The sequence below is a fragment of the Ranitomeya imitator genome, chromosome 2, assembly GCF_032444005.1.
Source record: "Ranitomeya imitator isolate aRanImi1 chromosome 2, aRanImi1.pri, whole genome shotgun sequence".
Lineage (NCBI taxonomy): Eukaryota > Metazoa > Chordata > Amphibia > Anura > Dendrobatidae > Ranitomeya > Ranitomeya imitator.
In genome coordinates this window covers 495,058,822-495,073,699 of record NC_091283.1, presented here as the reverse complement: position 1 = coordinate 495,073,699, position 14,878 = coordinate 495,058,822, and the positions used below count along the sequence as shown (strand labels likewise).

Below are 14,878 nucleotides of genomic sequence, written 5' to 3'. Positions count from 1 at the left end.
TCAAAATACAAATATCACTTACAGTAAACAAAACTAACAATGACAGACTGATACAGAGGGGAGAGGACCCTGCCCTTGCGGGCTTACATTCTACAGGATTATGGGGAAGGAGACAGTAGGTCGGGGGTTGCATCTGATGTTGAGATGGCCGTGTGGTCTTTACAGGTTGTAAGTTTCTTTAAAGAGGTGGGTTTTCAGGTTTCTTTTGAAGGATCCAAATGTGGTGGATAACCGGACATGTTGGGGCACAGAATTCCAGAGGATGGGGGATATTCAGGAGAAGTCTTAGAGGCGATTGAGTGAGGAGCGAATAAGCGTGGAAGAAAGATGGAGGTCTTGGGAGGACCGGAGATTAAGTGAGGGAAGATATTGAGAGATTAGTTTGGAAATATACGGAGGAGAAAGGTTATGGATGGCTTTGTAGGTCAGTGTTAGTAGTTTAAATTGGATACGCTGGGAAATTGGAAGCCAGTGAAGGGATTTGCAAAGAGGGGAAGCAGGTGTGTAGCGAGGAGAGAGATTAATTTGTTAGGCAGCAGAGTTAAGGATGGACTGGAGGGGTGTGAGAGTGGTAGAAGGTAGGCCATAGAGGAGGATGTTGCAGTAGTCGAGACGGGAGATGATTAGTGCATGCACAAGCATTTTGGTAGAGTGAGGGTTGAGGAAAGGATGGATTCTGGAAATATTTTTGAGCTGGAGGTGACAGGAGGTGGTGAGAGCTTGGATGTGGGGTTTGAAGGACAAGGCAGAATCCAGGGTAACTCCGAGGCAGCGGATTTTGAGGACAGGGGAAAGTGTGATTTCATTTATTTTGATAGATTGATCAAGTAGGGAAGATATGCGAGACGGAGGGAAGTAATTAGTTTAGATTTGTCCACATTGTGCTTGAGGAAACGAGAGGAGAAGGAGATATGGTTGATAGACACTCTGGGATTCTGGAGAGCAGAGAGGAGACATCTGGGTCAGAGAGGTAGATCTGAGTGTCATCAGCATATAGATGGTACTGGAAGCCATAGGACCTTATGAGTTGTCCCAGTCCGATTGTATAGATTGAGAAGAGTAGGGGCCCAAGGACAGAGCCTTGAGGGACACCAACAGAGAGAGGGCGAGATGAAGAGGTAGTATGGGAGTAGGAGACCCTAAATGTGCGGTGGGTAAGGTATGAGGAGATCCAAGATAGGGAGAGGTCTTTGACCCCAAAGGAAGAGAGGATCTGTGGCAGGAGGCAGTGGTCAACTGTGTCGAAGGCAGAGAACAGGTCTAGAAGGAGGAGTATGGAGAATGGTCTGTTAGATTTGGCTGTAAGTAAGTCGTTAGTAATTTTGGTCAGACCAGTCTCAGTGGAATGGTGGGGACGTAAGCCAGATTGTAGGTTGTCGAAGATAGAGTTAGATGCAAAGTGAGAAGAAAGTTCAGCATGGACGTGCTGCTCAAGGAGTTTGGATGCAAATGGGAGCAAAGATATGGGGTGATAGCTGGACATTACGCTTTGGTCAAGGGATGGTTTTTTGAGGGTATGTGTGATTGTTGCATGTTTGAAAGCACTGGGGAAGGTACCAGAAGTTTGTGATAGGTTGAAGAGATAGGTTAGGGATGGGATTAGTGTGGTGGTGAGGTTGGGGAGGAGGTGGGGTGGGATGGGGTCAAGTGCACAAGTGGTGAGGTGTGATTTGGCGAGAAGATGAGCAAGCTTCCCTTCAGTGATTTTGGAGAGGGAAGTTATTTGTTTTGGTCATTGGTCTGGTATACAAAGGGTTTTGGTGGTTTGACGACAAAGATTTGAATTGTTTGTTCGGTCTTATTTTTGAAGTGCGTGGCAAAGTCCTCAGCAATAATTACGGAACTCTGAGGGGGGCAGTGGTGGGTGGAGGAGGGAGTTAAAAGTGTTGAACAACTGTTTGGGGTTGTGGGATAAGGAAGATATGAGGGTTGTGAAGTAGGCCTGTTTAGCAGACGTGAGAGCTGATTTGAATGCGAGTGTTGCTTGTTTGAGTGCAGTGAAATCATCATGCGAATGTGTTTTCTTCCAACGCCATTCTGCAATTCTGGATACTTGAAGAAAGTATGATGTCTAATAGACCAAAATTAGTATCAACAAGAGAAAAAATGAAAACAACTAATAAATGCAATATCTTTATTTTAAAAAAAATAGGATTAAAAACTAGCACAACGCTCAAACCCCTTGTAGTCGGAGTGGGTCCATAAAAGTCTGGTTTGAGGGCAAAAAATAGGGGGTGCAAAAAAAGTTGGGATGGAAATACTAAGTATCCCTAAAATGCTCCCTGCCTGTCTGTGGAGGTTGGCACCCTCTTGGACGCAATATGGCGCCCCCGCTCCTCGACGGCTAATTCTGGATACTTGCCAAAACTTTTTAGTTATGTTATTGTGCCACGGTTGTCTATTGGTTCGTCGCACTCTGCTATGCATGACAGGAGCGACCATGTCAATAGCTGATGCAAAAGTGGCATTGTAGAAAGCAGTGGCAGTGTCTGTGTCGTGGAGTGAGGATATGGATGCTACTGGTAGGATAGAGTCAGAGAGATTGTGGGTGTCTAGGTGTGCGAGGTTCTTGCGTGGGTGCGCATGTCACTGGACATGGGTGACAGGTGAGGAGGACAGGGATGAGAAAGTGAGTAGATGGTGGTCAGATAGAGGGAGAGGGGAGGTTGTGAAATTAGATAGGGAGCAGAAACGGGTGAAGACGAGGTCTAATGTGTGTCCGACTGTGTGGGTGGCTGAGGAGGACCACTGAGTAAGTCCAAAGGATGAACTAAGGGACAGGATTTTGGAGGCTGCTGACTGGTGGGTGTCAATGGGGATGTTGAAATCACCCATGATGATGGTGGGAATGACAGCAGAGAGAAAGTGAAGGAGCCAGGTGGAGAATTGGTCAATAAAGGCAGTGGTCGGACCCGGAGGTCGATATATGAAGGTCATTTGGAGATTGTAGGGGGAGTAGCTGCGGACAGTGTGGACTTCAAAAGAAGGGAGGATAAGGGAGGGTAGAGGTGGGATTGGGTTAAAGGTACAGTTGGATGAAAGGAGAAGGCCCACTCCTCCACCATGTTTATTGCCAGAGCGAGGAGTGTGGGTGAAGTAGAGGCCACCGTAACATAGTGCAGCGGGGGAGGCTGTGTCAGAGGATGTCAGCCATGTTTCGGTGATGCCCACAAAGATAAGATTACGAGAGGTAAAGAGGTCGTGAATCACATGGAGTTTATTGCAGATGGAGCGGGCATCCCATAGTAATCCAGAGAGAGGGTGCAGGGTGGTGAGCGTCATGGGCACGGATTTGAGGTGGGCAAGATTTCGGGTGTATATATTGGGTTGAGAGAGGTAGGAAGGGGTAGCAATGGGAGGTATGAGCTGTGGGGGTCCAGGATTGGGAGATATGTCTCCAGCAGTGAGGAGAAACAGAGAAAGACAGAGCAGGTGGGAGAAGAAGAGTGGGCAGCTTGTTTTGTATTATATTAGGAGAGATCTGAGGTAATAAAGATCTGAGATAATAAAGGCATATTTTATTATACCTATTTTGTGTATAGATTGTTTTATATATTTACTTTATATATTTTTTTGAACTCCTATATGGTGGTTTTTTGTTTTTTTTATAAGTCCTGAGTGGTTAGCCACTCTCCATTCTTTAGTCATTTCAATTTCCTTTGTCTAGTATATATATATTTTTAATTATTACTATTATTATTATTGGCTGGGAAATAGGGTTGCTATTGTAATTTATTAGTGCTCATTTGTAAACCCATTCTGCTGAATTAGTCTAACAGCTTTACAGCAGCACACAGAGACTGACGAAGCATGAAGCTCTGCAGCTGAGTGAGCAGAACAGGTATGTTTGCTTACAAAACTATTCCTCTGGCACGTGTTTTTTTTTTCCAGCCGCATCTCATCTTGACACTTGGCTAGGTTGCAGCTTGAAATATGCGATAACCTGCTAGTCACTTGAAAAGAAAGAAAAAAAAAATTATGCAATTGCATATGGATCACCATATAAATTCATTTAAGGGCAAAACACGTATCAAAGTAATTAACAAGCCAAAGGCCATGTGTAGAAAGACCTAAGTGTACCTACAGTAAAGTTACTGTGGTTACAATTGACCTCAACTGCCAGATGATAGCAATTCACTGGAAACCCATCAAAATAAATATGCCTAGATTGAAATAACGGTCACTTAAGCCAGCATAAAAAATAATGAAGAACAAATATAATAACGTCACATACTACGCTGCCAAATAATAATAATCAGGACAATGAAGTTCAGTTTGATGTCATAGTGCCCAAATAGTTGATTTTTTTGCTTTTGGCAATTTGTCAACATACTGTATAATGATAACATTATGCTGAACTTTGAACAATATTGCTCTGGTCTTTCCCTAAGAAAATCACAGATAAGGTGGTGATACTTGTAAGGTCTCACTTTCTCTACCTATTTTTGCCTCTTTTCACGGGCCCCTTGTATTTATCATCCTTCTTTATGGATAGATATTGCCTTCCTCTTGGTGGTCCAATGTGTTTATTGATATCAGCATTCATTGTGTCAGCACCTTATTGCTTGAAATTATTAATATGCCACGGGTTTTTTAGAAGGCTATTTAGTCAACTATTTGGCCACTATGACACCAAAATGAATTTCATTGTCCTGATTATCATTATTTCGTAGCGTGGTATGTGATTTTATGATATCTGCTCTTCATTATTTTTTTATGCTTGTTCAAGTGACTGTATTTCAATCTAGGCATATGTATATTTATTTTGATGGGGTTCCTGTGAATTATCATCATATGACAGTTAAGGTCAAATAGTATCCTTACATAGTGTTAGGGGTCGAGTTCCTGCCTCTGCACAGGAGGAATCTCGGGCCATCTCCGCTGCGGTCTCCCATTCTTCTCCTGCCGCAGTGGAGCCTGCTCAGCAGAGACGTCGATCCCTGCGTCTCGCTCAGTCTGACTCTGTGCTAAGAGTTACTGCTGCGTTTCCTGCTTCTCCCATTGAAGTCAGTGCTGGGCAGCAGCGAGCGGACGCTTCTGGGGCTAAGTCCTGCTTTTCACATTCTGAGCATGCCCTGAGTAAGATCTCTCAGTGGAGATCGAGGGTCACATGATCAGATACTGCAGCTAAGGTCCTTGTAGCTGCTAGGACTAAATCCTGCTTTGCACTCTGAGCATGCCCAGGGCGAGATCTCTCAGTGGAGATCCAGGGTCACATGCTCAGGTGCTGCAGCACTCCATTGGTCCTTCTTTGTAAGGTCCTAAACATGCTGCAACTATTTAAGGCTCGCATGGCCGCACGGCCATGCGCTAGTATCAAGTCATATGTGCTTTGCGCCAGTGTGGTTATGCATAAGTGTGTTCAGGGACCCGGCTGAAATGAGCCCCTAGAATACCGGCACCTCCGGTGAGGAGATTGTATGAGTGTGTTCAGGGACCCGGCTGAAATAAGCCCCTAGAATACCGGCTTCTCCGGTGAGGAGATTGCATGTTGTATAACCACAGACTGCTATCAGCTTGGCAGTAAGCTTGTGCTTCTGTGAGGCTAACAGGGCGCAGTGCTTTCCTCTCGCGGCTGCTCTGTGAGGTAACAGAGCTAGTCTATACCGCCAAACAGTGCCACCATTCACTAGCAGCAGGTTCTCCCTGCACGGTGGACCCCGGGCTGCGAACGCACCATTTATAATAAATATCTATTTCTACTCGGTGTGCTCCGCTAGCCCTAACAGTATACTAGCGCCAGGGTCTGGCTAGTAAATGGCGGACGGTCAGCGTTTACAGCGGTTCATCCAGCAGCTGGAGGGTAGGTTGGCGGCTCTCGAGCGCACAACCTCAGCTGTGGATGTTACCGCAGTCGCTGTTCAGGCTGCAAGTGTAGCTGCAGCCAGTTTGTCCTCTGCCACCCCTGCTCCAACTTTATCCCGTCTCCCGCTTCCAGACAAGTTTGCTGGTGACAGTAAACAATGTCGGGGATTCGTGAGTCAGTACTCTATACATCTTGAGCTTCTGGCTGCACGTTTTCCTACGGAACGGGCGAAAGTGGGATTTATTTTATCCCTTTTATCGGGCAGGGCGTTGGAGTGGGCAACGCCGCTATGGGAGCGCAATGATCATGTGGTACAGAGTGCTCCTCTCTTCTTGGACGCTCTGAAACAGGTCTTTTTGGGACCTCGTGTCACCCACGATACCGCGCTCCAATTGTTGGCTACAACCCAGGGTTTGTCCATGGTCAGCCAGTTCGCCGTTCAATTCCGGACTCTGGTCTCGGAGCTGGAGTGGCCGGATAAAGTCCTTATTCCGGTGTTCTGGAGAGGACTGGCAGACCATGTGAAGGACGCCTTGGCCACCAGGGAGATTCCCGCCACACTGGAGGAGCTTATTTCTCTATCTACCCACATCGACCTCCGTTTTAACGAGCGGAGGTTGGAGCGGGCCCAGTGTAGGCAGAGGTTTCGGCTGGCTCCCACCTTTGCCAGACCTCTAGAATCTTCCGTTCAGGCGCTCGACTCCCATGAGGCCATGGAGGTCTCTCGAGCGGGACCTAAGTCTCGGACCGCTCGAGTACCCGTGGTTTGCAGAAATTGCCAACAAGAGGGACATTATGCCAATAAATGTCCACGGCGGTTGGGTAAACGACCGTGTCTAGTGACCCTTGGAGGAGGTTCTCTAGACACAGCGGCTTTTTCCTCCAAGCTGTCCTTTAAGGGGACAATCATATTAGGCTCTCACTCTCTGACAGTCGAGCTTTGTGTGGACTCCGGAGCTGAGGGGAATTTCATGTCCTCGGCTTTTGCTCTGCGCCATGCAATACCTCTGGTGATGCTCGCCAAACCGGTGACTGTCAGAGTAGTGAACGGGTCAACACTTCCATCTCAGATCACACACCAGACTGTCCCTTTCACGTTAGCTATGTCCCCATCCCACCAGGAGATAGTTTCCCTTCTTGTCCTTCCCGAGGGAATGGATGAGATTCTGCTGGGAATACCCTGGCTCCGTTTCCACTCCCCACATATTGAGTGGTCCTCTGGGAGGATATTGGGTTGGAGTGAATCCTGTAAGGGCAGATGTGTGAAAGAGTGCGTTCAGGTTTCCACCACTGAGATACCCGCAGATCTCTCTTCTCTCCCCAAATACTATTGGTCCTATGCAGACGTCTTCTCCAAAAAGGCTGCGGAGACCCTTCCACCTCACCGCCCCTATGACTGTCCTATAGATCTCTTGCCTGGAGCAGAACCTCCTCGGGGACATGTCTATCCCCTCTCTCTTCCGGAAACGGAGGCCATGTCCCAATACATCCAGGAGAATTTGGCAAGAGGGTTCATTAGGAAGTCAGTGTCACCAGCAGGGGCAGGGTTCTTCTTCGTGCAGAAGAAGAATGGAGAATTACGTCCTTGCATAGATTATAGGGGTCTTAACGCCATCACCGTTAAAAATAAGTATCCGCTGCCCCTGATTTCTGAGCTTTTTGATAGGCTAAGGGGAGCTAAGGTATTTACCAAATTGGATTCTCGGGGTGCTTATAACCTGATTCGCATCCGTGAGGGGGACGAATGGAAGACTGCGTTTAACACCATAGATGGGCACTATGAGTATCTGGTGATGCCCTTCGGGCTCTGTAATGCCCCAGCCGTTTTCCAAGACTTTGTCAACGACATCTTCTGGGATATGCTTTCCACCTCGGTCGTAGTCTATCTGGATGATATTCTCATCTTTTCTCCAGATATTGACTCCCACCGGAGAGATGTTGGCAGAGTCTTCGACCTCTTATGGGCAAATTCTCTCTACACAAAGTTGGAGAAGTGTATGTTTGAGCAGGAGTCTTTACCTTTCCTGGGCTATATCATCTCCGCCCAGGGATTGGCTATGGATCCTGCCAAACTACAGGCTGTGATGGACTGGCAAGAACCCCATTCTCTTAAAGCGGTGCAGCGCTTTATGGGGTTCATTAATTATTACCGCCAGTTCATTCCCCACTTCTCAACTTTGGTAGCTCCCTTGGTAGCCCTCACCAAGAAGGGAGCGAATCCCAAATTGTGGTCTGAAGAGGTCTCCAGGGCCTTTTCTTCTATTAAATCCCGTTTTGCTAGCGCTCCCATCTTGCATCGTCCCGATGTTGATAAGCCGTTCATAATGGAGGTGGATGCCTCTTCCGTTGGTGCAGGAGCAGTCCTCTTCCAAAAGGATGCTCAAGGTCGGAAGCATCCGTGCTTCTTCTTCTCCAAGACCTTCACACCTGCGGAGAGGAATTATTCCATTGGGGACAGGGAGTTGCTAGCGATGAAGCTGGCTTTCTCGGAGTCGAAACATCTCTTGGAGGGGGCTCGTTTTCCCTTTCAGGTCTTCACGGACCACAAAAATTTGTTATACCTGCAAACAGCCCAGCGGCTAAATTCTCGCCAGGCCAGATGGTCCTTGTTCTTCTCCCGGTTCCACTTCACCCTTCGTTATCTCGCTGGGGAGAAGAACATTCGTGCAGACGCTCTCTCTCGCTCTGTTGTGTCATCTGAGGAGGAAGAGGGGGAGCCTCGGCTTATTGTCCCTTCAGAGAGCCTGAGAACCGTAGCACCGGTTTCGCTTGAGTCTGTGCCTCCCGGCAAGACTTTTGTGCCCATTAATTTGCGACCGGAGGTTCTCTCTTGGGCTCATTCGTCCAGGGTGGGTGGACACTTTGGGACAAAGAGGACATCTGAGCTACTGGCGAGGACGTACTGGTGGCCACATATGGTCCGGGATGTCAGAGATTATATTCAAGCGTGTGTCTCCTGCGCCAAAAATAAATCTCCTCGTCAAAGGCCAGCTGGGTTACTCTATCCCTTGCCGGTGGCAGATAGGCCCTGGGAGATGGTCGGGATGGACTTTGTTGTGGGTTTACCCAAGTCTCACGGCTGTACCATCATTTGGGTCATCACCGATCATTTCTCAAAAATGGTGCATTTGGTGCCGCTACCACGGTTACCTTCTGCACGGGCCTTGGCAGCGTTGTTCATAAAACACATCTTCCGCCTACATGGTATGCCAGACAAAATTGTCAGTGACCGGGGTCCCCAGTTTGCGTCTCGGTTCTGGAGAGAGCTTTGTCGTCTTCTCAGCATTGAGTTGAATCTCTCTTCCGCATATCATCCCGAGACGAATGGGTTGGTAGAGAGGGCCAACCAGACCTTGGTCACATACCTGCGACATTTTGTTTCAGCCAGGCAGGATGACTGGGCATCCTTGCTATCGTGGGCAGAGTTTGCACTGAACAATGCCGTAGCTGACTCCACTGGACAAACGCCATTCCTCCTCAACTATGGTCAGCATCCGCGGGTACCTGTGCCTATGCCCATGTCTTCCGCCGACTTCAGGGTGGCAGACTGGGCTGTGGAGGCACGGGATATTTGGGACCGCACTCAGGAAGCCATTCGGGCCTCCAAGGAGAGAATGAGGTCCTCCGCCGATGCACATCGGTGCCCCGCTCCGACCTTTGCTCCTGGCGACTTGGTGTGGCTCTCCGCCCGTAACAACAGGCTGCGAGTTGAGTCCACTAAGTTTGCTCCTCGCTACTTGGGTCCATTCAAGGTCCTCAAACAGGTTAATCCTGTGGTCTATCGTTTGGCCCTTCCGCCACGCCTGGGTATCACGGACACCTTTCATGTGTCCCTCTTGAAACCCGTGTATATGTCCCGGTTTTCCGAGTCATCTGCTGGGACATCGGGTTCGTCTACGGACGATTACGAGGTAAACGCTATTTTGGGGTGCAAGGTGGTACGTTGCAAAAAATTTTATTTGGTGGACTGGAAGGGTTACGGCCCTGAGGATAGGTCCTGGGAGCCTGCTGAGCACATTCGGGCTCTGCAGCTCATTGCTGCCTTCGAACGTAGCGAGGCCCAAGGAGGGGGGGGCCCTAGGAGGGGGGGTAATGTTAGGGGTCGAGTTCCTGCCTCTGCACAGGGGGAATCTCGGGCCATCTCCGCTGCGGTCTCCCATTCTTCTCCTGCCGCAGTGGAGCCTGCTCAGCAGAGACGTCGATCTCAGCGTCTCGCTCAGTCTGACTCTGTGCTAAGAGTTACTGCTGTGTTTCCTGCTTCTCCCATTGAAGTCAGTGCTGGGCAGCAGCGAGCGGACGCTTCTGGGGCTAAGTCCTGCTTTTCACATTCTGAGCATGCCCTGAGTAAGATCTCTCAGTGGAGATCGAGGGTCACATGATCAGATACTGCAGCTAAGGTCCTTGTAGCTGCTAGGACTAAATCCTGCTTTGCACTCTGAGCATGCCCAGGGCGAGATCTCTCAGTGGAGATCCAGGGTCACATGCTCAGGTGCTGCAGCACTCCATTGGTCCTTCTTTGTAAGGTCCTAAACATGCTGCAACTATTTAAGGCTCGCATGGCCGCACGGCCATGCGCTAGTATCAAGTCAAATGTGCTTTGCGCCAGTGTGGTTATGCATAAGTGTGTTCAGGGACCCGGCTGAAATAAGCCCCTAGAATACCGGCACCTCCGGTGAGGAGATTGTATGAGTGTGTTCAGGGACCCGGCTGAAATAAGCCCCTGGAATACCGGCACCTCCGGTGAGGAGATTGTATGAGTGTGTTCAGGGACCCGGCTGAAATAAGCCCCTAGAATACCGGCTTCTCCGGTGAGGAGATTGCATGTTGTATAACCACAGACTGCTATCAGCTTGGCAGTAAGCTTGTGCCCCTGTGAGGCTAACAGGGCGCAGTGCTTTCCTCTCGCGGCTGCTCTGTGAGGTAACAGAGCTAGTCTATACCGCCAAACAGTGCCACCATTCACTAGCAGCAGGTTCTCCCAGCACGGTGGACCCCGGGCTGCGAACGCACCATTTATAATAAATATCTATTTCTACTCGGTGCGTTCCGCTAGCCCTAACACATAGTTCTTTGAACACACAGCCTTTGGATTTTTAATTTGCTTTGTTGCCCTTTTTGTCATCAATATTAATATAATTGAATTTATATGGTGATCCCTATGATATTGCATAATTATTTTTCTTTGTTTCTGGCATTTTTTAAGTATGTGCTAAGGTTGATCATGATTTATTTCTCAGTGCCCTACATATTTCTCTAACCTGCTGATCACTGGTGGTTTGATTAATTGGACTCCAACTATTTGTGACTAGATAGCTAATTATTTTGCTTGGTTATCTCCCACAGTCTCATAGAAAATAAAATGCAGCAGTGGTGTAAATACCAGGCTTTTTCTTCATTTTAATGGGGCATTTCTGAAACCTGGTTTTGGGATCAGTGGGGTCTAAGTGGTCAAGGTCCTTGTAATTAGCAAGTCCACGCCAATGCTGGAGATAGGCAATAAAGAGGTTTTCCAAACTGAGTAGATTAAGTAAATTTGTGAATTTGAAATTGCCACAAGTAGGTAGATGTTCTCTATGTAAATTATATAATCTAATAAAGTATGTAAAGAATTTAAAGCACCACTACAGAATTATTAGAATATTTCACTGCCGGAGTGGTATCACTAATGTCTGTTCACTGCTGCTAAAATATTTACCAGCCTCCCATCTTCTGCTCTTCCAGGCACCATTCCGGTCCTGACCCACCATCTTGTGACTGCACCTCCTTACTAATTGAAGTCAGAGCTCAAGCTCTCAATGTTAGCCTTGTTCTGGCTCGCATAGACTTATGACTTCCTGTCCAGCAAACACTGGAGAAATCTGGCAGTTCACAACTATAAAAAGATGACTGGCGCAGTGCCGAGAACAGCAGAAGATGGTAGCTGGTAAGTATTCAACTACAAATGGGGAAGATACATTAGTACTACTCTGGTGGTGAAATTAAAAAAAGGCCTGATTGGTGCATGAACAAATATTATTTTAGAATTATAATAAAGTTAAGTAATAAAGTAAGTTGTAAATCTGTAATTGAATTGTAATTGAATTGATTATTTTAAGAACATTGTATTTAGAATATTTCAGTGAATAATGTTAATGTCCTTACATTTTATTTAACTAATATCAAAATTTAGTTTAATAACTTCTGTCTTTAAAAGTACCACATTTGTTACCTCTCCTTTGCAGCACTTAAGTTGTTTAATAATCATGGAACTGGTTGGCATAAGACACATTTAGAATTTGATTTGACAAATCATATTTTCATCCAGTGGAAGAAGCATGGACACCCCTTTGTTACTCGGAGCTTCTTTTCAGTGAAGGACCATGCCTATATCACTAATGAAATTGACCGAATTGGTGGAGGTGCTAACACTGTAATAGTAATTTCTGTAGGACAACATTTCCGACCGTTTCCTCTTGACCTGTTCATCAGAAGAGTTCTTAATATTCGCAAATCCATTGAACATTTATTTTTAAGAAGCCCGGATACCAAAGTCATCATAAAGTCAGAAAACACCAGAGAAATGAATAATGATGTTGAACGATTTAGTGATTTTCATGGATACATTCAATATCTCTTGGTAAAGGACATCTTCAAGGGACTTAACATTGGCATAATTGATGCTTGGGACATGACCATAGCCTATGGATCATATAATGTCCACCCACCAGAAATGGTCATTAAGAATCAAATCCATTTATTTCTTTCCTACATTTGTTGATTATATTAATGTATGTGTTATTGCATTATTTTTATTCTTGGCCAATGAAGCAAACATTTAGAAGATTATTCTTTGTGATTTTGCCAGAAACATAACATGCAACCCTCTCTCCTCTGTACCTGTCTGCCATTTTTAGTTTGTTTACTGTAATCTATATTTGTATTTTGCATGTAACCCCTTCTCATGTATAGCACCATGGATTCAATGGTGCTCTATCAATAAATAACAATAAAATGCAATTTTTTTTAGACAGACATTCCTCTTACTAGAATTATTAGAATAGGGAATGCCATGTATAGATTTGTGTGTGTATGTGTGTGTGTGTGTGTGTGTGTGTGTGTGTGTATATATATATTTTTTTTTTACAGAGTCACTGGTGAAGTGATGGAGGGGAGATTCGTGTCACTGTGCATGATGGCATCAGTGATGTAAAACCAGAAGTTTCCTCCAGTACCCTGTGTGTTGGGATGGTTTTTATAAAGTTATATGATGAATAATCACGGAGAAAATAGAGTCTACATAGCCAATAAAATTAGATCAAAATGTATTTATACAAAAAATATAACGCCAATACATAACAAATTGACCAAACATAAACTGTACAATGGTACAATACATGGGTTTTTAGTATCAATAGATGATGAAATCCACAGGTGTGTGTTAAATATTAATTATTTATTGAATTATTCTTATTCTCATTTCTGTACTGAGCACATTGCCTCTTGTGGACATTACATGAGTTATTTCTGTATACTTAGCTCAACACCATATAGAGATAACATGTGCTCTATGGGACACATATATAATCACAGCTCTTTGTAGGAGGATGGGGCTGTCACGTGGGGGCTGTCACCTCCTGCCTGCTTCTCCTTCATTCTCCATGGACTTCAGACAACTCACAGAAGGAATGAACAACTGGTAGCCATGATGACTTATATTCCATGACAGAAAGACAGATGTTTTTTACGATCTCTGGAACCATGAGGAACAAACGGATAATCTGTTCGTAACTATTTCACCTATTTTATGTTTTACTGCAATGTAGTTTTTCTGTGGACAATTCAATAAACCACTACATTTTTTATGAAAATATCATGACATTTTTTCTTCAAGAGTAACGCATCTGGTAAAGAGTCCTGATTAAATAAATGTGCAAAATAAGCATATTTACCTTTGGCCAAGCAAGCCAGATTTCATTTTTTTGTGCTATATTTGCGTCGATTTCCTTCTCCTTGCACACGGGGACGAGGAGAGCTTCGCTAAATGTCAATTTTGGAAGTTTTCAGGAATTCCACTACAAAACTTCAAGTCACAAGGATCAGACACAGAATGTATGAGTAAGGACTAACAGGTGCCAGACGGATTGACAAGCACTAGCATTACGAGTGCCGGAAGACTTGCTGATGACCAGAGCCCAGCGTTGTTCAACAAAGAAACTACAAGCTGAGATATTTCAAGGTAAGAAAAATGGATTTAATTAATTCGTATGCTAAGTCAAGTCAGCTGGAATTTTGTAACTTTCTACAAATCTAATCTAGAAATGTTTTGGCTGAGCTTATATGCAGAATGCAAGATAGTAAATCTAAAGATAGATTCTAAGCTAATATCCAGTGAAAAAGAGAAATTTAAAAATATTTTACATTTGGTTGACGTATTTCATAAGTTTGTGTCAGAGAAATCCAAAAATGACCATGTAAAAATAGTATCAGATGATACTAGTGATGTTCCCAAAATTAACTGTAATGTGGAGAGTGAACAAGATGTGAGGCACATGTCTGTAATGGCCACTTAAGGTGATCTTGTGTCTCATGATGTAAAAAAAGATGGAGGAAAAGGGGGAAGAGACATGAGAAGTGACGAAGATGACGTACAAGGAACAGATGTACAAAGACCACTAAAAATAGAAGACGACTCAGAGGCCCAACTCCTCCAAACTAAAGCTAGAAAAAACTTGTTAAAATTATGCAAAATCATTCCTGCACATGATCACAAAATCCATGTGTGCAGAAATTCAGAGATACAGTTAGGGCCAGAAATATTTGGACAGTGACACAATTTTCGCGAGTTGGGCTCTGCATGCCACCACATTGGATTTGAAATGAAACCTCTACAACAGAATTCAAGTGCAGATTGTAACGTTTAATTTGAAGGGTTGAACAAAAATATCTGATAGAAAATGTAGGAATTGTACACATTTCTTTACAAACACTCCACATTTTAGGAGGTCAAAAGTAATTGGACAAATAAACATAACCCAAACAAAATATTTTTATTTTCAATATTTTGTTGCAAATCCTTTGGAGGCAATCACTGCC

At 45.2% G+C, this 14,878-nt stretch overlaps 1 protein-coding gene across 2 annotated transcripts in view; it reads left to right on the top strand.

The window, feature by feature from the left end:
• The window catches only part of LOC138664641 (NXPE family member 2-like), a 245,655-nt gene extending 232,837 nt beyond the window's left edge, over positions 1-12,818 (top strand). Inside the window, exon 6 of one of the 2 annotated variants that reach the window (XM_069751524.1) lies at positions 12,028-12,818. In XM_069751524.1, coding sequence (XP_069607625.1) covers positions 12,028-12,563 — 536 coding nt within the window. In that variant the 3' untranslated portion in view covers positions 12,564-12,818. Of the gene's footprint in view, positions 1-11,527; positions 11,646-12,027 lie in introns of those variants that run through there. The other variant, XM_069751525.1, reaches the window with a different exon arrangement.
• Positions 12,819-14,878: the final 2,060 nt, after the last annotated feature.